The sequence below is a fragment of the Thermobia domestica genome, chromosome 2 (assembly GCF_964235325.1).
Source record: "Thermobia domestica chromosome 2, izTheDome1.hap1.1, whole genome shotgun sequence".
NCBI classification, from domain to species: Eukaryota; Metazoa; Arthropoda; class Insecta; order Zygentoma; family Lepismatidae; genus Thermobia; species Thermobia domestica.
Window position 1 is genome coordinate 356,388,116 of NC_137455.1, and position 26,389 is coordinate 356,414,504.

General features: G+C 36.3%; 1 protein-coding gene across 1 annotated transcript in view; it reads left to right on the plus strand.

Moving 5' to 3' along the window:
- Nucleotides 1–26,389, plus strand: part of LOC145678800 (putative inorganic phosphate cotransporter) — a 151,487-nt gene that overhangs the window by 52,528 nt on the left and 72,570 nt on the right. Inside the window, exon 3 of the mRNA XM_081749317.1 lies at nucleotides 18,552–18,791. Coding sequence (XP_081605443.1) covers nucleotides 18,552–18,791 — 240 coding nt within the window. The remainder of the gene's footprint in view (nucleotides 1–18,551; nucleotides 18,792–26,389) is intronic.

A 26,389-nucleotide genomic window follows, 5' to 3' on the forward strand; every position in this document is an offset into this window, starting at 1 on the left:
TGTGATAACTTACTAAATGGAACAGATATTCGCTACTATTCGAGAATTGAATTCTTGCATTTGAAAACAATCAAGCAATTTGTGCTCGGATTGATTCGACCATTTGCTTTAGCATTGTCCATGTAACCTTAAACTAATGCGACCTAAACATAATTTATGAATGTAGTATTCAAATAGGTCACCTTAGTAAATGTAACTACCATCATCATGAAGTCTGTTTCCAACAAGAAATATTTAATTTAAATAATATACTTACGACAGATTTTGCCGTACCTTCCAAACTTGCCGCTGCATGCAAATGCACGTGTTGCATATATGGTACAGCCGGCTTTGCATATCATATATATATATCTAGTCGACAAATTATTTATATATGATATTTAGAAAAATAACACTCTTTTATTAATTGATATTTCGAACAAGAATGAGCAAAATTGTCACTGACAGTTATTTACAACAAGAACTAGCAAAAATTCACTAATTGCTATTTAATATTTTACACTTAGTTACTTCTTTTTCCTCTTAATTTTCTTAAACTCTCCTTCTTGTGAAGCCAATGATCCTAACAGATCTTTCACCTTCTTCTTTCTCTCCATATCCTTCTGGATTTGTTCCTTGATCTGGTGTTTAGCTAAGAAAGCACTGTCTCGTCTGATCTCTCTAATTGCACCTTTCATTTCTCGTTTATACTTATGAAGAAGCTTCTCTTTCTCTTGGCGCTTCTTCGACATCACACGATGTTTCTTGCCATCAATCCGGTATTAGCCATGACTTCCAACAATGTATATTTATCCAAACTGGATTCAAAACATTCTTCATGAACATAGTCAAAGTGGTTGTCAGCCTCCTCGGATATGTCTCCTTCCGTCTTATTGTGTGTTATAGAAGAAAAATCTCGTCCAGTTCTTTACCAGGAGGTAATGTGCCTAAGATCGATGACACATTCCCGCGCTGGATGGCGATACTGATACGTTGGAAAAGGAATGCAGTAGCTCGGGGGTCACCAGTTTAGAAAAATACTATTAGGCAAATTAATATTAGTTTTTACCTTTAGACAAGTTATTTCAATTTTATACTGTTTGTGACATTATTTTCGTACTTATTAGGAGCCTCCTTTCACGAAAAAGCAAAATTTCATTTCTACTTTTATTTCTTAGTTGATATTGATGAAAACTGCTGAAACCCAAATTGTTAATAGGTATGGTATTCATGTAAATTGTAAAATATTTGTAGCGTGTCAGTATCTAGCGTTTAATTTATGTTGCATTTTACGGTTATTACACCTACATAAAAATATTTCATACTTAAATAGACGTAAGATGCATTACAAATGACTATTTAAAAAAAAACGAAATTTAGAAAAAAAACGAGAGGCAGTGTTTTTTTTCTAAAAAAAAACGTACATTTCTGAAAAAAATACGAACGTTTTTTTTCTATTTACAACACTAAACTTAACGTAACTTAATATGTAATCCAACCAAATATAACCGAATGCAGTATATTTTGGTACTTTTTTTCGATTTTCAAATTGGTCCGGCGATACAGCAGTAATGCCAAGGTTATCACTGTTCGGTGATTAATTACGGAGATAAATGAAGTTTAATCTTGGACTATGTGAAGATGCGTAGTAAGGTTATATTAGGTAAACTGACAATAGAGCATATATCAATGTTTCAAACTCATTGTATTAGTTACTAACCAAGATAGTGTGTATAATCATTGAAGTGTGGCAGATGTGTACCATATGCAAGGTATGTGTTTTTTTATGCTATATGAAGTGTTTTTTTTTTTCACTATTCACGATTATGCGTACACCAACCATCACTGATGTGCCTGCACCCTATGGACGCTTTCCCGAACGTGCGCTCCTGCCCCGACTCGATTAGATAGCATTTTTGCTTTTTAATGGTCAGCTAGTACAAATTGGTTTGTGTAGTAAAGTTGATTCGTGTTTTATGCAACTTTAGCTTTTATTCCATTTGGCAATTGTTTTCAGTATTTCCGAATATGACAGAGCTTGCAACACTGGACATTTAAAAGGTGTAGCCCTATGCCATAACATTTGCACAGTACTACAATAGATATGCTTACTTATTTAATGAAGAATAAACAAAGCGGGAAATTAACAAATATTTGCGGAACACAACTAAAGTAGGTAAATGAAATGGCAGTAATTGTAAGTAACGTATATTAACATAACCATGACCATAAGTAAATAGTAAAATAACGTTTAAAATAGCTTTAGGTTTCTTCGGTCACGCGCCTCACGTTTTCGTCACAATAGTCCCTTTTTTCAACCGTTATCCTGTTTTTATTTTTTATTCTGATTCTACAACGGGACGTCTAAATGTCCCGTTTTTGAGCAAATATAAACAAAGTGTAACGCAATTATTGTATTGTATTGTATCGTATTTATTTCTTTTGTATGAACTTACAAGTACGAGGAATGTCCTCAAGTAAGTGTAACATGCGTCATATGTACAAAAAATTTACATGAGTAAAATAAAGTAATATTTCCTTGTCATGATATTTACGTACTCCTCAATCGTATAACAAGAATTATCTAATAGAAATAATTTTAACTTTTGTCTGAACCTTTTCATATTTGCTTCATACTTTATATCAATAGGCAACATGTTGTACAACTTAACACCACCATAACTTACACTTTTTTGATACATTGCTGACCGGTGATTACACAAATGAAAATCATTCTTATTTCGCGTATTATGATTATGTACATCCTTATTTGTTACGAATGCCGATGAGTGTTCTTTCAAATACAAAAAGAGACGATACAAATATAAACTATCCAGAGGTAGTATATTGACCTCCTTAAACAAATGTCTACAAGAAAAATTCGGCTTCTTATCACAAAGTATTCTTATGGCTTTCTTCTGAATTTTGAAAACATTAAATCTCTGACTTGAATTTCCCCAGAACATGATACCATATTGCAAGATAGAGTTAAAACACGAATGGTACAAGGTTTTAGCTAATTTTAAATTTACCTTCTTTCTAATAATCCTTAGTGCATAACATATTCTATTTAATTTATTAATAACTGACTCTATATGAAATTCCCATGTCAGGTTATGATCTATAGTAAGACCTAAAAACGAACAGTGTGTTGTATAGTTAATTTTATTTTGGTTCAGATATAGGTTAGGGTATATTGGTTTACTGCACTTATGAAAATTTATAGCAATGGATTTTTCAACATTAACAAAAAGATTATTGTTCTTCATCCAAAGAGATACTTCATTTAATGTTTGCCTAGCATTCTGTTCCAATAATTTTTCATTTTTTCCACTCACTAGCAGAGTGGTATCGTCAGCGAAAAGGGTAACATCTGCCGAAGATATGCTTTTCTCAAAATCATTAATATATAAAAGGAAGAGCAATGGCCCTAGAATAGATCCTTGTGGAATTCCGTGTTTTATATATAATTCATCTGATAAATAGCTTTCTACAATGTTATTATTCTTATGCGTTATTTCTACCTGCCTACGATTTTTTAAGTACGAACCAAACCAGTCCCTTGCTTTACCACGTATTCCACAGTTCTCCAGTTTGTTCAAAAGTAAACTGTGTTGTACTGTATCGAAAGCTTTAGACAAATCAAGAAAGATTCCTATACAGTTTTCTTTCTTATCTACAATATTTCTTACTTTCTCAATGAAATTAAATATTGCCGTATTTGCAGATCGACCTTTAAGGAAGCCATGTTGTTTTGTTGAAATAACATTTTCTTTCAATAAAAAATTAATTACCCTGTTATACATAATTTCTCATAAATGATATAAATATAAATGATTAGAGTAATATAAATGATTAGAGTAAATTCTACACTTTTAAAATTAAATTTATTGTATATAAAGCTTATTTTGGTACCAACACTTATTGGGGAGTTTAAAGCCGGGCCAGGCCCGTATCCATGGGGGGGTCTATGGGGCCGGTCTGTCCCCCTAAATTTTTTACGATAGGCTTGCAAATGAACTATAATATGGCGATGAACTATAATATGGTGGATCGCCCCCCCCTTAACTTCAGGTGGGCCCCTACATTTTGGGGCTGGCTACCGGCCTGCCTGGAACTAGCAATTGTTGGGTATTAGGCTACTTAAGAAATACTACGGTATTCACCTTTAGTTGTGTATTACGTAACTTGAAAACACTACTGGCGCCCAAAATGCACTCTATGAATTTTACACCTCCCCTCCGCCCCCCCCCCCAACCTTCTGCGAGTCATATGCGTCTCGTTTCTGCAAGTTAAAATTCTAGTCACTAGCGGAGTCTTAGTCAATTTAATTTTCATTAAACAAGTTCCCATCTCCCCCTTCCCCCAACCCCAAGTGCTTGGCCACAACTTCCCCAAATTTACCATTCTGCGTCCCAAACAAACCTTTCTCCGCCCAAGTTTACCATTCTTCAGCTTGATTGTACCATATTTTCAATGAAAAGTTGTCTCACCCTCAAGTATTTTTATGGCAGCTATCTGTGCTCTAAGACCTGCCTGTAGGCACTTTGCATCTAAATAGATTTGAATAAAAAAAAATAATGAAATTAAATCACTAAATTCCAGCTGATTTCAAAGAAAATAACAAAATAATTCCTCTCTATACATAAGCAATAAACTAAAATAAACAGAGATGGAGCAATATTCAATACCCTAAGCAATCCATCTAAGTCGGTATTTTAGCTCATTTTATATATCTTGGCAGTTTCATTATTTTGACTGAAGATAAAGATGTCCTATTCTATCTCAAAAAATTACATTTTCATACTATAATTTGAATAGTTCATAGAAAAGGTCGCTAAATCTTCTTGTTAAAATCTTATCATTACTCCAATGAATATTAAAATCTAATCATAGCTCAAATGAATCAATGCACTGTATGAGCTGTGTGTTTTCATCTTGTGTAACGTAGTGCAAAACATAAATGTATCATGCCCGGGAAACCATCAGTACTGGATAACTTGCACAAGCATTTTCTCCTGGAATAAAATACTTATACCAGAGGAAATGCACATCAGAAATTCAGCAGCAGTGATGGTTAATGGTGATAGCTTACCAAGATATACCAGTGTAGCAGGGTATTATTTTTTTTATAACATTCAGATAGCAGTACTATCTTTTATTAGCATATTCATGCGAGGAATTTCTGTGCAACACTATAAAAGTTCAATACTGCAGAAAATATTTGGTCTAGGAATTAATTCGTGCGGTTTTTAATAAAAATTGAAGCTTTATTTCAAAAACAAAGTAAATGAATACGTTAACAAAAATATTGTCCATCGCTAGCCACTACTTTCTCCCATCTTTCAGGCAATTTACGGATTCCGTGTCGAAAGAATTCCTCATCTTTTGACGCAATCTAATCAAAGATCCATTTTTCGATATTTTCTGAAGAAGTGAACCGCTGTCCAATCAAATCGTTATTCATGCAATCGATCAAGTAGTAGTCAGACGGAGCGGTGTCTGGTGAATATCGCGGGGGGAGTAACACTTTCCATCCGACATTTTCCAAATAGGTTTTGACCGGTTTTGCGACATGTGGTCGAGCGTTATCATCTTGATAAATAAGTTTATTATGCCTGTTATTCCATTCTGGTCGTTTTCAGGCCAGAGCTTGCTTCAAACGCATTAATTGTTGTCGATAGCGGTGTCCATTAATAGTTTCACCAAGTTTCAGAAGTTCATAGTACACCACACGTTTCAAATCCCACCATATATACAGCATAACCTTTGCACAATGAATATCTCGTTTCGGTTGTGAAGGACCTGGTTCACCTTGCTTCACCCAGGCCTTTTTTCGTTTAGGATTCTCGTAATGAATCCACTTCTCTTCACCAGTTACAATTCGATGCAAAAATCCCTTCCTTTTCTGTCTTTGAAGCAGCAATTCGCAAACGGTTTTTCTTCTTTCAACGTCTTTCTTTTCAATTCATGTGAAACCCAATAAGACATCTTTTGAATCATTCCTATGGCTTTGAGACGTTTGGAAACTGTTGTTTGCTCAACTCCAAATGCTTCTGCAAGTTCGTCCTGCGTTTGACACGAATCCTGATCAAGCAATGCTCTCAATTCTTCACCTTCAAATTCTTTTGGCTGTCCAAATTGCTTTTGGTCTTCCAAGCTGAAATCACCACCTTTAAACCGTGCAAACCACTTCTGACACGTTCCCTCAGCTAGAGCATGGTCACCAAACACTTCCACTAAAATATGATGACTTGCGGTAGAACTTTTCTTCATGTTAAAGCAATGAAGAAAAACTCCCCGCAAAAACACTTTATCAGGCACAAAATGCGCCATTTTCAGTTGAAGAAAAAATGTTGTTGTTTCCGCTTCAAGCAACTGACATATACTAAACAAGATGCTCAATGACAGTAGTTTTCAACGCATGTTTGGATCAACGAAACTATGGGACAATAAGCTAGTTACGCCATCTTTTGTAAAACCGCACGAATTAATTCCTAGACCAAATATCACGTGCCTACTACTAATCAAAGTAAAAATATAGTTCTTAATAGTATGACTAGGACAATTTCCCAGGATTCAATGTAGCTGAGAATTGCCTAAGTATTTAATATAGGTAGAAGAGTGCCACAATGGCAGAATACCCATATACAGTATTTAATATAAGTAGAAGGATACCGTAAGAGAAGATTTAAGCCATTATAAAGAAAATCGCATGTAACTTACAAGCATAATAATTTAAAACACTGTATTTTAAATATATAATAGCTAGATATATATATAAGGAAAATATTAGTGCAATTTCATTAGTAAAGATTTAGTATAACCATAGTTATTGAAAAAATAAACTTTGGTGATAAGTAACCCCATAAGTTTTTGCACAACATACAAAAAAGTATGTTCACCATACGAACATAACGTTTCTGTTCAATGTTTTCCCTTCAATATTTATACATTTTACTTTCTACAACAAGACTGCATGCAGTGTGCAAATATTGATATTAGAATTGTGGTATCGGTATCAGTACTTAGTTTGAATTATCGATATTTGTAAAGAAAATTTTATATTTTCTGGTATCGGCACAGAAACTGCATTCTAATAGTTCAGCATATGTCCCAAAAAATGCCAACTCAGGAACAGAAAAAAAAAATCTCCGTGAACTGATTTGCCTTTGGTTATTCCTTATATCCAAGAATATCATCCCAACCGTCATCAGTGGGAGATTTACATTATTTGCGACTTTCAGGCTGAAACCCACCCAAATTGTATTATTTCTTTCTTGAAAACTCTAATGTTAGTCATTCCTATGCGTATAAGCTGCAAGCCCCCCCCCAAAAAAGTCTAATGATTTAAAAAAAAAACAAAAAAAAACGAAGTGTTTGTAAATGAAGCCTGTCTCAAACTGCTTTTCTGGATCCGCCACTGTTCATAATTTATTTTCCAACAAGAAATTTATTCCAGCATCTTTCTAAATAGGACATTTTCCTAAATTTAGAATGCAGGAGGTTCCAGTAGTAATAATTTCCTATCTAAGCGGTATTTTGGACCGGTGCAAAGTAACCCCGAGTAGCGACTGAAACTGCCTTCTGCCAGTTTTACTTTTTTTTTTATGGCTTTAAAACGTTTCACATTTCAATTTCAATTATTGCACCAAAGTCCCATTATGCACAGTAGTATTCTACGAAACTGAGTTAACTTTGACGGAAAATCTTGTACGTGATATCTTTCAAATTTTGGTGGCCCTTACAGTGACTGCTTTCCATACCTCTACAACAATCAACCTTCCCAGTAATAAGAACTGATGTTAACCGGCAACATTGTAGCCAAAATACAGTTAGATGTTCTATCTTACGGTGCCAGTTGAAATTTCCTATTTTTTGTTCATGGTTTTGCCGCCAGAGGACTGTGAAACTCTTTTTATAATTTGTGCAAAGTAACCCCTGATGTGCAAAGTAACCCCGTCTTACGGTACTGCAAAATATATGTAGTTTGGCTGAGAAAATACTCCAATATCTAATAAATAAGAGTTGTTAAACAAATCCTCTTTTTTTACGTCATGAAGTTTAGTAATCGTGGCCATACCGTGATTCTATTTCTTATTATATGGTTCGTTTCTATAACGAGTTACCCAGGTAGAAGTATGCTCGCATTTTAAGTTTTCACAATATGTTTATATTACTTCATACCATTTTAGCCAAATCAACATGAGAAAAAAAATAAACATTTGGAAATAGGTAACTACTCGTATTTTCAAAAATTCATTTCAACCGGTTCGGTGGTGACTTTCATATTTATATAGGCAACTACCCTTTGACTAGCTGGGGGCTCTTTCTTAGACCACGTGTTTACTCGTCCTACGGCTTCGCACATCTTAAACCCACAATTCTACCAAATTTCAAGTTTCTTTTCGTATTTCAACTATCTAAAAGATAAGATTTTGTGTCCTAAGGAAACGCTCATTTAAATAGAGATTTGAATAGAGAATTGAGAATTTATTCACCCCCCCCTTTAGACCCTCTAAAAATTAAAAATAATCACTTTTGGCCATTTTCCTGTGGATTAGTCCCAGATGGCTACAATCATGCGACATTTCCTCATTCTAGTCCTGCCGGAAGTGCCTAAACATTTTGGGGGGTGTAGAAGATGTTCCATATAAATAACATGGGAAAGATTTTTCAGTTCCCCATAAAACTACTGTAAAACTGGAAATTTTTATTTTTACTGATTTACTTAGGTAACTATAACGTAAACGTACAAGCATACCGAATTTCAAGTTTTTATTCCAATTCCAAGTAACTAAAATATGAGATTATAGGTCCAAAAAGATCCATTTTAATAGCATGAGGAGTTCCTTCATTCCACCTTTAGAGGCCCTAAAAATTAAAAATATTGACTTTTGGCAATTTTCCTGTCGGTTAGTTCCGAGGAGCTATAATTACACCAAATATCAACTTTCCACGCGAACCAGAAGTAGCCGTTATTTTATGTTAGTTCATGTGGTTTTATATTATAGTTAGGATTAGGATATAATTACAAAGGCAACCGTAAATAAATGCCAATTTTGTGTAAAATGCGGACTTTGATTGTTCTGTCCCTGACCCTTTAAATCATGCTACTGGTGTAGAGTATAATCAATAAATTCAATTATTTATGGCTATTTTTTTTTTATAAATATTGAAACAGCAGCGAAGAAATCTGCTTATCTTGTGTTGGCACAGTTTAGCGACACCACGCCTGTTAACCTTATCACCTCTTGTCTATTGATGTTTTCTCTCTCTTTCTCTCTCTCTCTCTCTCTCTCTCTCTCTCTTTCTTTCTTTCTCTCTGAAAAATGAAGATGCCGTGTAATATGTATAGAACTTGTTAAAGGGATTCAAGTTCACTTAATGTTTGGGTTGTATCCAGTGCATTCTGCTTCGAAATATAATAACCAAAGATTCTTGCCTGCAATTACTTCATCCTATAACGTAAATGTAACCCTTCTTTTCTTTAACTTTGATATCCACATTGATAATATACAAGCTACAACTTCGGAGAATGACTTGAAAAAAATCAAGTAGGGTCGTGTACAGCAGGAGCATACAAAATAACAATACAAGCAAGATCCTATCTTATATAAGCTTCCATTTTAATACTTTGGGCATCCAGAAGTTTTACATTTCAACCCAAGAATCATCATCATCATAGGTATTGTGTCATTATTTACAGAGCACTTGCCGCAATTGAGAAGCTTCCATTCTCCAAGGTCTTCCGCTAACCTCTTCTTCTTTACGTATGATTTCCGTACTTTGATATCATCCATCAATTATAGTCTCCTTCGCCCCTCCCTCTCTTTTCTGCCACCGTATCCTAGCACGTCCCTCATGATACAGTTCCTTCTTAGACAATGTTTCAACAAGTTTCTCTTTCCCGTATTAATAATACTTAAAATTGTTCTTTTTCTTTCCCACCACTTCAAAGGCCTTCTCATTTGTTTTCTGTTCGACTCAGCTAATTGTCTCCATTCTTCTCCACACCCACGTTTCGAAAACTTCCAGTCGTTTTTCATCCTTTTTGAATAATGCTCATATTTCTGCCTTGTACATGTATAATAACCACATGAAGCATTTTATGAGTCTTTTTCTCAACTTTTTATTCAAAGTAAAAAAAAAAAAATCCTCTTCCTAAAGGCTTCCTTCGCTATTCCTATCTTTGCTTTTATTTTGGTTTCGCACTTCATATCATCACTAATAAAACCACATAGATATCGAAGGATACATTGTATGGGTCCATCACATATTTATCGTGAGTATAGATGGAGCTACTCGTGCATATTCAACAGCAGTAACTATAATTATTGTCGTACCCGCAGGCAGTCGTTCTTTCAGGAAAAAAAATGTTTCAGGGGGGGCGGCACTGCTGGTACTATTTTATTTATTATTATATTATAGATGTATTATTTTGGTCTCGTCCAGGGGGTACTCTCAGAGCTCCAGTGTTCCCCTCCCCCCCAAAAAACATGTCTTTAAGAAACACTGCCCGCAGGAATCAAGGTTTTTAAATGAATGCAACTCTATTCGGAGCCAAAATAACTTTACTCTCCTTCAATTTTATGAACACTCGGATTTAATTTCTTACTTAGTGCAAGCGTGATACAGGGCCACAATTAGGGAAGGAGCAAGTGGAACAGCGGTTGGAGGGGCGCCGAATCTATCTATTAAAATGCTACAAAAGCAATAAAAATGCTTTTTTTTAGAGGCTAGCCTGACGGGCTAGCTGCCTTTCAGAGGGTTACGCCCTCTTTTAGGAACGAGACATGATAGTTAACTACGGAAAGAATATGTTAGATGGGCTAAGTGATTTTATACTTTATTAGCAACAACAGTTACATAAATAAGTAATTTTGGAGGTGGAGACTTAAGGAACATTAATCTTTAACATTAGGTGCAGGTATATACACAAGGAAAATAAACATACAGTATATTTTAAACAAATAATCGATAACATAATGGAAATGATGATTAGGTATAGAATTCATGATATGTACAAGTATAGCAATGGGGGTGAAAGATGTGGTGAGGTGCTTACACAGGACAACACGTGGATAATATTAATTAGACAGATGAGGTTATCTTCAGCCTAGGGGCTACTCTAGGCAATGATGAAGACGAATGAGGCCCTTGTTAGTAAATAATGGTAATCACTGTGCTGGAAATGATGGGTGAATGAGAGGAAGATGTTCATGAATGACGTAATCTGTGATTATAAGTAGAGCAGGGTCTAACGGTGGTAGAGTATAATGATATAATGTGATGAGGAGCGAAAGTGGAGGATGATAATAACGGTGAGGTGTTGGATGAAGTGCTAAATAACGCATTGTGTCCTGTAATAAAGGATGTCGTGTTTCGAAGCGTTTGGTGATAAATGTTAGCCGCAGCTTTTCTAGGTAATATTGTAAAGTCGGAAAAGTGATTTTGCGGTATAAATCCTGTGTAGGACTAGGCGGCTTAATGCGGAACGCTATACGGAAAGCATGGCGTTCTAGAATTAAAAGTTTGCTGTAGAACTTAGTGGGTGCAGCTATCCAAGCAGTAAATCCATAAGTAAGGACAGGTCGTAAAAATACCTTGTAGGTATTTAGGAGGGTGTGTGCTTTAAGGCCCCAGGTGGTACCAGTCAATCGTTTCAATAGATTGAGTCTATTATAGGCTTTTGTAGTAATGACTTTCAGGTGTTGGGACCAAGTAATGTGGTGATCATAGGTAATTCCTAGATATGTGACAGTATTACTGATTTGAATAGGCACCCCATCAACGTACAGAGAGAGATTGCGTGGATTTCTGCGGACTTTAGAAGTTCTTTTGGGTGGTAGGAATATGATGGCTTGGGTTTTAGCTGCGTTGATAGTAAGCCGCCAAAGAGTGCACCAAGTGTGAAAGCGATTAATAGCAGTCTGTAACTTAATGGTGAGCTGCTGGATAGTTGCTCCAAGTGCGAGAAGGGCAGTGTCATCCGCATATTGGAAGAGATGGACCTGATTTGGCAGTCGGGGCATATCTGCTACATACAGAAGGTATAGTAAAGGAGACAAGGCTGACCCTTGTGGTACTCCAGAGAACAGAAAGATCGGATGTGACAAACTGCCTCGTACTGAGATATAGGTGATACGATTCGTAATGAAATGGTAAATGAGGCGAATGTAGGAGATAGGGAGCTGAAATTGCAGAAGTTTGTATTTGAGCCCATGGTGCCAGACTTTATCGAATGCTTTCTCCAAGTCAAATAAAACTAAACAGGAAGGATTTGCTGAATTATAGTGTTGAGTAATGAGCGTTGTGAGTCGAAGTAGTAGATCATTTATAGAGAAAGCTGGACGGAAACCTGCTTGTGTGACTGGAAGTAGGTCGTGATCTGAAATGAAAATATGTAATCGTTTAACTAGGATACGTTCCAAGATCTTACTGAATGTGGATGTAAGTTGTATAGGCCTATAAGACGCAACATCCTGAGGAGGCTTATGTGGTTTGGGAAACATTAGCGTCTTAGATGTTTTCCAAGCTAAAGGAAAGAAGCCAGTTCGCAATATGAATGTATAGATATTCGCAAGAAGTAGTAATAGTGAAATAGGGCATTCCTTGATATGGCGATACGTCACGTTATCTAAGCCAGGTGCAGTATTTCGTTTATTATTGAGAACTTGAGAGATTTCGTGAGTGGTGATTGGGGCGGAAACAGCAGTATTAGGAGGTAAAACATGAGTAGGATTGGGTTGTAGTTCTGGTGATGAAGTATTGAGTCTGTCTGCAGGGTGAGGTGTTTTCTCAAATGGCGGTGTGAAGATAACTTGTAGGTGATCTGCAAAGGCATTTGCTTTATCGCTATCGGTACTAACAGGTGTATCATCCAATAAAATGAGGTAGGGTGTACTAGAGACTTTTCCACAAAGCGCATTGAAGCGGGACCAGAATTTAGTAGGATGCGATGTTTCAGACAGGGTGTTGCATGTCTTTACCCAGCACCGGAGTTTATATGCTTTGATGTAATTGTGCACTGTACGTTGAAGTTGTTTGTGATGTCGGAGTGCTTCTGGGTTGCGAGTGTGGAGATATTCTCGATAGAGCTGACGTGAACGTTTGATCATGGAGAGATAGTGTGTCGGAAGTTTAGGCTGATATGGAACAGATTTCGTTGTTGGAATATACAAGTGGCTGGCTTCCTGGATTGCGGATGTAATGCGATCTACAGTCTGGTATAAATCATCACATGTGGCCGGTTCTGTTATATCACTGGTGAGGTCTGTAATATGTGAACGATATTGATCCCATTTAGCTTTATCGTAGCGCAAGCTCACTCGTACTGGTAAAGAGGAATGGGTCGTAGTTGAGTATGGTTTGTAAACAAGCTTGATTGGTGCATGATCACTACCAAGAAGATCAAGGATTTCTACAGTGCAATGTGAGATAAGATTTGTGGAGACAATGACTATGTCAGGCTTGGTGTTTGAAATTGGGCGTGTAGCTTGTGGAAGATCAACAATAACCCCAGTAGTGTGGGTTGTTATGAAGTTAATGAAATTTGTCCGGTCACCATCGCTGCGGCTATGCATATTGAAATCGGCCATAATGATGTATCTATTGAAAGTATTGGAGATATATTGTACGAACTGCTGAGGTAATGGATGATTTGGTCTGATGTATATAGTTGCTAGGGTGATGATGACATTTTTGAAATAAACTGTGGCAAGGAGATATTCAGGAAGAGCTGTTGCAGTATACTGATGCTGGCGATAAGGGATGTGAGGAGAAATCCCTATGGCTACTCCCCCATTTGCTCGAAGTGCAGGTACGGGATTTGCAGAATGTAACATGGTATATCGTGGTAAACGGCAAGTACGAGAGTTTGTTAGAAAGGTTTCATTGAGTAAGAATACTGTAACATGTTCCTCAAGAAGAAGCTGTTCAAATAAAACTTCGTGTTTTGGTAGTGATCGGATGTTCAGAAAGAGAAAAGTTAAAGCCATGATGTTAAACAAGTGAACTAGCATGTGATTTATGAAAATGAACAGTATTTCCGGAATAAGTAGCAGTAAAATTAACATGAAAAGTGGTTTTTGCTGCCAGAATGATTTGCTGTAGAATATGCGGCCTAATAAAAGGGTGGATGTTTTGCAAAGTTAGCGTTAGAAACGTCAATAGCTGGTCTAATGAGACAGGAGCGTCAATTGGATGTGGATGGGTTTGAACTGGTGCCGGTGGTCGCAAGGGAACAACGAGTTCAGGACGATCCTGAATAGGGTCTGGTTTTGCCTAATAAAAAAAAAATGCCTGAACTCCAACCTCTAACTTTAGATTTCAAACGTTTCACTTACGGTTATTTGTGATTTCACGTTTAACAATAACAATATTTTGAAGTATATGTACTATAAATAAGTTATTATTTAAATATATATATATATATATCTTTTTTTAATAAAGTTTATGTTTTAAAGCTATTGTTCAATGCCTTTGTATTTTAATAAGCCTTTTCCAAAATCAATACAAATGAATTGTGCTGCCATCTTTGGAGTTCTTTTAAACTATATGTTTGTGGACGTTTATACGTTTGTGGCCAATCTTTTCGACAATGAGATCTCGGAAACTACAGGCTCTAGAAAGATGACGTTTTCACTGATCGATTACAAATTTTATGTAGATTGTCCAGTTTTAATTGAATATTTAAAAAAAACATGGCGACTATTTCTTTATTACATTTTTACGGGTACACTGGAAGTGTTGAAATTAGAAAAAAACTAAAGCATCATATGCTACCCATTATACACTTCAACACATTATATATAAGTGGTTGCATACCTCTCAGGCGTTTGTTTCATGTCTAAATGATAATGAAAAACGAAGGATAACCATTTCTCCACTCTAAGTTGAATCTTTATTGTTTGGAGTGTTTCGCCCAATGAACACCGTATATCACTGACATTATAATTAATTGTGTGTGTAATGTATTTGCTTATTACATACTCCATACAAGAAGAAAGAAAACACTGATCATACATAAATTAAAAACTCCAACCGGAAGTAGGCTTAAATCTTGCAAACGGTGCGAGATATTGAAAAAATAATCGAAAAAATCTCCCCTTTATGGTGTCTCTTGCCAAGTTTTATAAAGACATCTTTCACTTGTGATTGTAAAGGGACATGTATAGATGTGAGGAATAACAAGGAGATTCATGCTCATATGTGAATGGGGCGCTGTGTAGAGAGCGCAGGTTCAGCTAGTTAAAAATATTAAAATGCTAGGTTTCTATGTTTGTCCGCAATCTTTCCGACAATGAGATTTCGAAAACCACGAGTGCTAGAAATGTGCTGTTTTCACTGTCGATTCCAAATTTTGTGTAGATTGTCCGGTTCTCACTCAAATTTTTAAAAACCGTGTCGTTATTTTTCCATTCAACATCTTAGCGGCCGTTTTAAACATTGTTGCAGGCCGAAACTACGGTGTTAGGCAACCAGAAGAGAAGTTACGTATGGTGGGTTGACGGATATTGCAGGCGCTTTGCTTAAATCTGAAAAGCTAAACCTATTGAATGTTGGCAACTTCAAAGGCCTCAAGAGCCACAATGAGGCGCACTCTGACGGATATGGATTTATTTTTAAAAAATGTTTCCACTTGATATCGTATTACTTCTACAAATTTACTACAAACTCACTCCGACATCTATACATAGCAATTCACTTCCTTTGTGAATCTCCTAGAAGTTATTTGTATGAGTGGGAAGGAGATTCAAGGTCATAACAGAACGATGCGCTGAGTAGACAGCGCAGGTTCAGCTAGTATATATATATATATATATATATATATATATATATATATATATATATATATATATATATATATATATATATATATATATTAAAATGCTAACTTTATATGTTTGTGTCAATCCTTTCGACAGTGAGTTCTCGGGAACCACAGGTTCTAGAAAGATGCCGGTTTCAGTGATCGATTGCAAATTTTCTGTAGGTTGTTCAGTTTTAATTGAATATTTATAAAATATGGCCGTTATTTCTTTATTACAGTTTTTAGGAGTACACTGGAAGTGTTGATTTTTTAAAATTAAAGCATATCCTATGGGTTATACATTCCAACACCACATATTTGTATACAGGGATTGTATATCTCTCAGGTGTTTGTTTCATGGCCAAATGATAATGATAAACGAAGGATAACCATTTTTCCTGTCTAAGATGAATCTTTATTGTTTGGAATGTTTTGCGCAATGAACACCATATATCACTGACATTATAATTAATTGTGTAAAGTATTTGCTTCTTCTTCAAGGCAAGAAGAAAGAGAACACTGATCATAAATGAGTTAGTAACTCCAACCGGAAGTAGGTTCAAATCTTGCAAATGGTGCGAGATATTGAAAAAATCTTCCTTTTATAGTACCCCTTGCTGATTTTTAGTAAGATGCCTTTCACTTGTGTCTGTAAAGAGACATGTACAAATTCATGCTCATATGTGAATGATGCACTGTGTAGAGAGTGCAGGTTCAATTAGTATATCTTCTATCTATCTATCTATCTATCTATCTATCTATCTATCTATCTATCTATCTATCTATCTATCTATCTATCTATCTATCTATCTATCTATCTATCTATCTATGTGGCATAATTTGATAATCAAATTATAATGGAGGTTCGTGTAGCTCTCAAAATAGTAGCTTCGTTCCTGTCTTCTGTTTTGCATATTCTTCTATAAACTACTGGTTTAAGATCCGGTTGACCTGCCTTCCATTGCGCACGTCCTACGTTCTGAAACGCCAATTGGAAAGTTTAAATGGTTGATATCAGACAAAGGTGGTCCCACAAACCCCCTACTCTGAATTCTTCTTAGAAACGTTCATAGAAAATTCTATGGGGCTGATGATTGGGAGGTTATTGTTCCTTTCAGCACCGAGGCTACATAAGACGTGGGCCTACAGTTTAAAGTGGAATACGAAACACCCCATTGTATTGCATTCAAATTATTCATCGAATCCGGAGCCTCGTGCACCAAAGGTGCACGGGCTAGTCACTAGGCCAGCGGGGAGGCAATATATGACAGACATTAACCTTAAAGTCTATGGGGTATATGTATGGGATCTATGTGATGCCCATTTCACAAGCTACATCCAATGAAATTAATTCCTGATAAACAATCGGAAATCTAGGGGGCCTATGTGGTGTCTATTTCGCAAGGTTTCTCCACTGAATTCAATGCCTGACAAGCAATCGTAAAATGTATGGGGTCTATATGGTGCCCACTTCGCAATATGCCTCTCCAGAATTCAATGACTGGCAAACATTAATCGTGAACTCTATGGAGTCTATCTGGTGCTCATTTTACAAGCTCTCTATACTAAATTCATTGCATGGCAACATTAACCGGAAAATCTATGGAGTCTATGTGGTGCCTATTTCGTTAGATTCCTCAACTAAATTCAATGTCTGACAAACAATAGGAAAGTCTATGGGGTCTATGTGGTATCTACTTCACAATATCCCTCTAAAGAATTCAATATTTGGCAAACATTAATAGTAAAGTCTATGGGGTCTATGTATTGTTCTTGTCACAAGATTTCTTCAATGAATTCAATCGCTGATAAACAATCGTAAAGTTCATGGGGTGTATGCGATGCCCTTGTCACAAGATTTCTTCAATGAATTCAATCGCTGATAAACAATCGTAAAGTCTATGGGGTGTATGTGATGCCCTTGTCACAAGATTTCTTCAATGAATTCAATCGTTGATTTAAAAAAATCGTTAAGTCTATGGGGTGTATGTGATGCCCTTGTCACAAGAATTCTTCAACGAATTCAATCGCTGAAAAACAATCGTAAAGTCTATGGGGTGTATGTGATGCGCTTGTCACAAGATTTCTTCAATTAATTCAATCGCTGATAAACAATCGTAAAGTCTATGGGGTGTATGTGACGCCCTTGTTACAATATTTATTCACTGAATTCAATGTCTGACAAACAATAGGAAAGTTTATGGGATCTACGTGATGCCCATTTCACAAGCTCCCTCTACTGAATTTAGTGTCTGAGAAACATTAGTTGGAAACCATATGGAATTGCGGTTAGATTACCGTAATATCCATTCCTCCAAATTCACTATCTGGAAGACATTAATGCCAAAGTCTAAGGATTGAAGTCATGTGGTTGTGGTGTCGATTCGTATAATTTAAAGTCACGGTAAGCGTGCTATTGAGTCTCTAGCGCTTGATTTATTTTTTTATTAGTATGCACACCTCCAGAAACAGCATGTCGACCATTTTACAGTGAAACATGTAATAACAAGTAAACTAATAACAGAATATCAATAAGAAAGTGTAACAACCAAATTGAGATGTAGCAATTGGTTCAAAACTTTATGAGTTTTCTCGATTTTACCAATTTGAGATAAGTTATGAAAAATTTTGCTATTTTACTCCCCCCTCGCGATTCGTTGGTATTTTCTATATTTTTTCAGTTAAAAATTATTATTATTATTATTATTATTATTATTATTATTATTATTATTATTATTATTATTATTTTATCTTTCAGAATTTTGAAGGACAGTTCGAATGGGATGAAGCGACGCAAGGACTTATTCTAAGCGCCTTCTTCTGGGGTTACCTTATATCACAAGTTCCAGGAGGACGATTAGCCGAGCTGTTTGGAGTGAAGAAAGTCCTCGGAATTCCTATGTTCCTCAATGCTGTACTGGCTGCTCTCTCTCCCGCCGCAGCCAAGGGCCATTGGGCTCTCTTCTTCACTGTCCGACTCTTGCAAGGAATCTGCCAGGTAGGTAAATATGTATATATTTCTACTTCAACTTACAGAACTTACAGGGTGTTTCTAAACAACACTGACAAAGTTTAAGAGCTGATTTCTGACACCAAGATAAAGACAAAAAGTATAGACTAAATCTGAGTACAGAAATCCCTCATTTCGAAGAGTTATAGGCTGCCGAAAACATGAAGAAATGAACTTTAAAGGTCCATAGCTCCAATACTATGGAACCTACCGTAGTCGAGTCAAGACTTCATTTAGGAACTTGCATGTGCCCTATCCAAAAAATACATATTTCGGAATCCTGCGGTACTCACGCAACAATTTTTATAGAGGGAGTTCGGCTACGGGCATATAATTTCAAGTAACCTACTCAACAACTACCTGTAAAAAATTGTTGCAGAAGAACCACAGGATTCTGAAACTTGGATATTTGGACAGGACACCTACTTCTTCCTAAGCGAAGTCTTGACCCATCTACGGTGGGTCCCATAGTCACGGGCGTTTCTGGCGGGGGACAGGGGGGACGCGTCTCCCCCAATATTTTGTGAAGTTATGAAATGGATCAATGCTGTAAGGTATTTAGTTTTTCATGTGGAACTAGTAAAGACAGGCAAAGGAAGTGAAAGATATATCTGTTTTAAGTATTAATTTGGTGTTATTAAAATGCCTATCTGATGTGTGTCACTTTCAAAGAAAGATTATTTTTAAAGGATACACTGCTTGGTCAGTCAAAATAGTCTCTGTTGCAGCTACTCAACCAGCAACGATTGCAGACAAATAATGTGATCATACTTAACTACACTCGCCTTGTTTAAGTACTAACATATGCCCTCAATAGACACTACGTTCGGCCTGCAGTTTACGGTGACCGATGTACGTATTTCGCTCAAATGAGATGTATACGGGAGTAAAGTAAAATGTGTTTCCACCAGTATCTTATTTTCACGTCACACGCAACAAAAATTGAGGGTCAAATATGAAAGTGATTCTGTGGACGATGCAGTTGAAGAGTTTAATTTGGGAGGAGAAGCACAAAGAGGCTCCATTGAGTTAAATAGGTGAAAGCTGTTTAGACAAGGGAAGAAATAAAGTGTGTGTAGTGTTCGTTGGTTTAGAAGAGTTTTAATTGGTTTACTTTGATAATTTGGATGAAGATACTAAAGAAGCTTGGGAGAGAAGCTCAAAGGTTCGGAAGAAACCCACATATGAACCATATGAATACAATAAATGATATAGGATGGTGAATACAAAGAAATATTTGACAAAAAATCTGTTTCCTTCCAAGTACTATCATTTAATATCTAGAAGAGTAGCGAAAAATAGTTTAATCAGGGAACACGTTGATTATAGGAGGACGCATATGGTTAAGGACTATCATAACTACTCTCAAATAAAATGTTGTTATTGTGGGATATGAATCGAGAATTAACATGATGCCAAATAACACAAAGAAAGGATCTGAAAGTAATATAAGATGAAAATAAATATGAAAAAGAGCACCACTGTTGGCTAGATTACTGAGGCTGTGATAGACGTCTGAGAAAGGCAGTAGAATAGGTGCTTATGTTTAATTTGCTTTGATTTCAGTTTAGTTTAGCGTCCTTTTAAGCAGCGTGGCTATATTTAAGAAGTGAACCTACAGTTTATATGAGAGCCGAACCACATGAGTTCCTGCCGGGAATCGAACACAGGTCTCCGGCACCAAAGGTCCATAAGCTAACTGCTTAGCCACGAAGAAACTCTGCCTATATTTAAATACCTAGGTAGTATTATTAACGAAGATATTAAATGTAAACTTTAAATAGAAACGACGGGGAAAAAAAGGGAGAAAATCTTTTAAAAGATTGTGATTATTATGGTGGGAAGCAAGCATACCATGAGTCACTTAATGAAGAGTTACAGAAAGGAACCAAATGAAGAGTATCGGATTGGACGAAACAGAAACGTGGCATTATGAGAAGGCAACAAAAAGGAATCGAGTTCTCGAAATCTGTACTTTGAGATGAACGTAAAACTTGGAACAATGAAGCAATGAATGACACTGGACGCCATATGTACCACCGGTGGTACACGAGGCTCCCACTTTGGACGCCAAGCTATTCGTAGTGATTTGTACCATTCTATTTCATTCAATCAGTGTCCACTGGTGGAATACAAGGCGTCAAACAGTAGCTACTGTGTGTACCACGGGTGGTACACGTGGCGTGACATACAGGAACCTCGTGTACCATACCGGTGGTACATATGGCGTTCAAAGTGAAATCACTACGAATAACTTGGCGTCCAAAGTGTTAAGACGTTGTCAGAGAATAAATTATATTCCGAATGACGTGTAGAAGGTATGATAGAAGAAAAACAAGGGTGGTAGGGAAAAGTTAAATTAATGGATAGTATTAAAAAGTATAATTTCTTTGTCAAGGCGAAGAAATTATCTAAGAACCATATTGTATGTAAACTTAAATTTGTGGCAAGTAGCGCATAATAGAAGATAATTACGGTGAATTGTATTGGTAGAGGTAAGAGGAGGATCCCGTTAGCTCATAATACAAGTAGATTCCCATGTACTTATCGTTTTGACATAAATTTAGTTGGGGTCTACTAGCATTCTAGTTGTCCCCCCCCATTTTAAGATGCCAGAGACGCCCATGACCATAGTATTAGAACTATGGACCTTTGAAGTTAATTTTTTTTTCATGTTTCCGACAGCCTATTACCCCGAAATGACGAATTTCTGCACCCAGGTTGGTCTATGCTTTTTGTCTTACCTTGGTGTCAGGAATCACCTCCCAAACGTAGTCGTTGTTGTTTTGAAACACCCTATATTTATAGTACCAGTCCTATAGCCAGACAATCACAAATATTACAGAGCACAACAAACCTAATGGTGCGAGGGAAATTCTCAATAGATCGATTTGATTTAAAAGTTCTTAATTTAAAAATGAAATTGCAGTTCTAAATCCGTTTTAAAAATTATATATACAAGTGATCTACCAGTTATAAACAAACAAACTTGCGTGAGTGTAAAGAGGAAATAAGGAATGTGTTAATTCAATATAGGATATTAAACTCAGGTCATAACTTCAATGACATGTTAGAATTAAAATTATAGTAAAAGAAGATACAGTTTTTTGCTTTAGGAAATTCCCCCCATAGATATGTTTCCTAAAATATTCCCCTTCAAAGATTTATTCCTAAATTTATGAGGAAAATCATAAAGTTGGAAACGCTTAATATCACTGCTAGCACGGGTACACAATTCTTATATTATTATAAATACAAGGCTTCATTTATTATTATTATTATTATTATTATTATTATTATTATTATTATTATTATTATTATTATTATTATTATTATTATTATTATTATTATTATTTTTAAACAGTGGCCTATGTTTCAAGGGGGCAAAACATATGTATATTTATATAAGTTACTTGTAAGACCAAAACTAGAATTTTGTTCGGTAATTTGGAACAGCATTTCCAAAACTGACAAACAAGATATAATCTGTCCAAAAATGCTTTATTCAACTGCTGTTTTAAGAGTAAAATGGTGAATTATTCACATAGCTATGAATATTGGAATGATTATTGCAATTCGGAGAGTTTTACGAATAGAAGTAAAACTTTCGACACAGTATTCATGCAAAAAAAAAAAAAAAAAAAAAAAAAAAACTAAAGTTCATTCAACGAACCTTCTGATCCTGATGTAAACATTGCAGAATTGTATTACTCCGCCAGTCATCGGATGATTGGCTATCGGTCACCGCTTCTTTCGAGAAGCACGTGCTTGTACCCTGTCGATGTTTTACTTATTCCCGCATGTGGCCATATTGTTAACTGTAATTCGCAATAAAGTTGGGTTAAAACCACTTTCAATGCATGCGTATTCTCTTTTATTGCATTAATTCAATTTAGTTCTTAGATAAAGTGTTGTTTCTGTTGTCTAATTCTAAGGAATTCCGGTAATGGGTCTTATAAGCAAGGACTATTTTCTTCTGCAGCATGGGTGTTCTAAGGCTCTTTAACCAATAAAATCAAACAATCACCACGTGTATTTGTTTACATGAGGTACTGAACGTTCCTTGAATAAACTTTAGATAATGTTTATATCAGTGAATACTGTTTACGAAACATAGGTTTAAAGTACCGGTACTCAATCATAGCGTAAGAAATAGCATGATTTTAGTTCCTCTGAATTGAAAATGTGAAATTTTAAAAAGATTGACAGATTCAAGCACATTTTAGACTTAATGTGTTAAGCAAGTGAAAATTTTATGAGACCTGACTAATAATTTTAAGCAATGATGTCTAGAAACATTAAACTAAAAAGTAATTTTAAGACTGCTGTTCTTAGTTTTTCGTTGTTTTAGATAGATAGAGACCTGGACAAGTTTTACAGCGTTGATAAGGATTTATTTCTGCTTAATTAACTTTTATCTACATTGTGTTTTATATTAGTGTTCTTCTTATTACTGTTTTCTTATTTATTATTATTACTATTATTATTACACTAGCCAACAGTGAAAATGTAACTGAAATGAAATAAATGTTTGTTAACTATATGGACCACGCTGATAACGAAAACGACAATGGAATGTGAAATCAGGGAACACGACAAGCCCTGGGTTCCTCACGTATGTTGCGGTTTTGTATCTCGAGTCTTTATTCGTAGTTGTATCGTAAAAAATCATCCATGGGCTTTGATATACCCATTATCTGGCGAGAACCATCAAACCATGTGGATGATTGTTACTTTTGTATGACAACTCCATTAACACGTGCTATTTCCAAGAAGAAAAAGTCTTCCTTGACATATCCTAACGTACTGTCGGCCATGTGATCAGTGCCTCACGCAGACGGACTGCCTGTTCCTGTTCCACCTGTCTTTGTTCAAGTGTCAACAAACTTTCTAAGAAATAAGAAGGCAAAAAACTAGTCACATTTCTTAGATTCCTACTTGGACTTCTTTCCTGACAACTATGGTGCTATAAGCGACGAGCACGAGGATCGCTTCCACCAGCAAATTTCGGACATGGAAATGAGATGTCAAGGAAACTGAAGTGCATCAATGTTAGTCGATTACTGTTGGACACTAATCAGGGACGCCAGCAAAAACTGCACATGCCAGGCAAGGCGGTTCCGCCCCCAATGACCTTTCTCCGAGTGATTACAACAATGTTAATACATGAATAAGCTTATATAGGCAATAACGTAAAGTTATCATAACTTCAAAACGAGAGCTAATCTTGCATTTTCATTGACATTTTCGTTATCAGCACACCCGAAAACATAAAGATTAGCTGTTTTCATGCCAGTTACAGAAAAAAGGTGAAATTTTGTTGGCTAGTGTTATTAGTATCATTATTCCATCAAGATGTAGTGCTCTGATATCACGTGCTGTATTTTTTGCAAAAAGCTGTTCGTGGCACTGAAATAAAGATTATTATTATTCTCAGTGCGAACACTCGGTTGAGAAAGTGTTACAGCTTTCTTTTAGGCCAATCATTCTGAATGAGGTTTCTCATAGGTTTTCCTCCTTCACATCAAGCAAATACCGGGATGGTAATAGCATATAGGTTCCAGACTGTTTCTCTCCCCCTTCCATGGACTTGGACAATGTACTCGTCGAGTGACGTCATCCCTCGTACGTGACGGGCTTAGGGTCATAGATTCCAGTAATACCTTGAAATAAGTGTAAATAAATAAATACATATTATTATTATTATTATTATTATTATTATTATTATTATTATTATTATTATTATTATTATTATTATTATTATTATTATTATTATTATTATTATTATATAACACTCATATAGGTGGTGCTAGAGTCAGAGCACGAAGTTTTCGGTTACGATTCGACCAAACAATTTAGTTTCGCGATAGGCATTTGGCCTTTATTTTGCTTGCCTTCGAATTGTGAAAAAAAAATGGCGACCAAATTCTCCGTTTTGTTTCCTGGACTGAGGCTTAAAATCTCTTGCTCTGACTAGAATACCGTAACAGCTTAGCAATTGCAAAACAACGGCTGCTGACAGTAAAACATTTTGGAACCTAAACTGAAAGGTCTATGTATTTATTCTGGTAAAACTTAATCGTTCTAATGTTTTTGAAAATTTGTTTATAAACATTCAAATTATAACAGATTGAAAAGAAACCTCTTGCTCGTAGCATCGCAGAGGTGGGTTAGTATCTTCTGCCAGTGCAGCGCGAAGATTGGAAAGAAACCTCTTGCCCGTAGCAGCGCGGATATTGGCAATAAACCTTTTCCCGTAGCAGCACGAAGATTGGAAACAAATCTTTTTCCCGTAGCAGTGCAGATATTGGAAAGAAACCTCTTGCCCGTAGCAGCGCGGATATTGGAAATAAATCTTTTGCCGTAGCAGCACGAAGATTGGAAACAAACCTTTTTCCCCTAACAGTGCAGAGATTGGAAAGAAACTTCTTGCCCGTAGCAGCGCGGATATTGGCAATAAACCTTTTCCCGTAGCAGCACGAAGATTGGAAACAGATCTTTTTCCCGTAGCAGTGCAGATATTGGAAAGAAACCTCTTGTCCGTAGCAGCGCAGAGATTGGTAAGGTTAGAGTCTCTTCCGCCCAGAGCAGCTTGGAAAGAAAGCTAGGAAGCGATCAGCTGGAGACTGATGTCCATCCTCTTTTATAGCCAGTTTTAAAAGCAGAGTCTGTGGAGGGGTTGTAGAGGCCGTCTTCGTGACTCTCTGTGTCTTTCTCGTATTTCGTCGTGTCCTCCTTGTATTTCCTCGGAGACGGCATCCGTCGGCTGCTGTTCGATCCTTGTGTAGAACCACGTGGTATTGTTTGAAATATCAAGGGATATTACAATAAGGATGCAAAATAGTTGTAACGTCATGAACTGCACACCCAAATTTCTGGTCTATAAGAAAAAATTGGAAACGGGTATTGGTTTGTTTAATAGTGTTTTGTAGATGCTAACTGACTTACTTTCTTTATAGTGTGATTCTAACTGGTTTACATACGAGATGTGCTCGAAAAGTATCGAACCTTTAGTTGGCAAAAATACATTTATTGATTTGGAAATCCGAAACACTAATCCCCATCAAAGTAGTCTGCTCCCAACGCTCACACTTCTCCGAACGCTCCCGCCATTATTAGAAACACTTTGAAACGCAGTTTTTGGAATGGTGAGCAACCGTACCATCGCATTCCGCATGATATCTTCTCTTGATTCAAGTTGGGTCCTTTTTAGTGGCATTTTCAGCTTGGGAAATAACCAAAAGTCACATGGAGCTACGTCATACAAATAGGGAGCCTGACGACACACAGGAATGTTGTGTTTAGCGATGAAAGCCTGAATGAAATTTCGCGGATACTCTCCTCATGCCCAATTAGTATGTATTACCTGACCAGCGAACGAGTGCGGGCGGCCGGTTTTGGAACTAAAATACAAACAACAGTGTTTCTAACCGGATTACTTGTAATTAATCTATCACAGTTATTTTTGTCCTGTGCGCAATAAACCACTTCACGCATATGTTCAAGTTAAGACAAACACAGTTTCAAACACGATAGTCTGGCGGGGGACGAGGGGGACGCGTTCCCCCCAATATTTTGAAGTACAA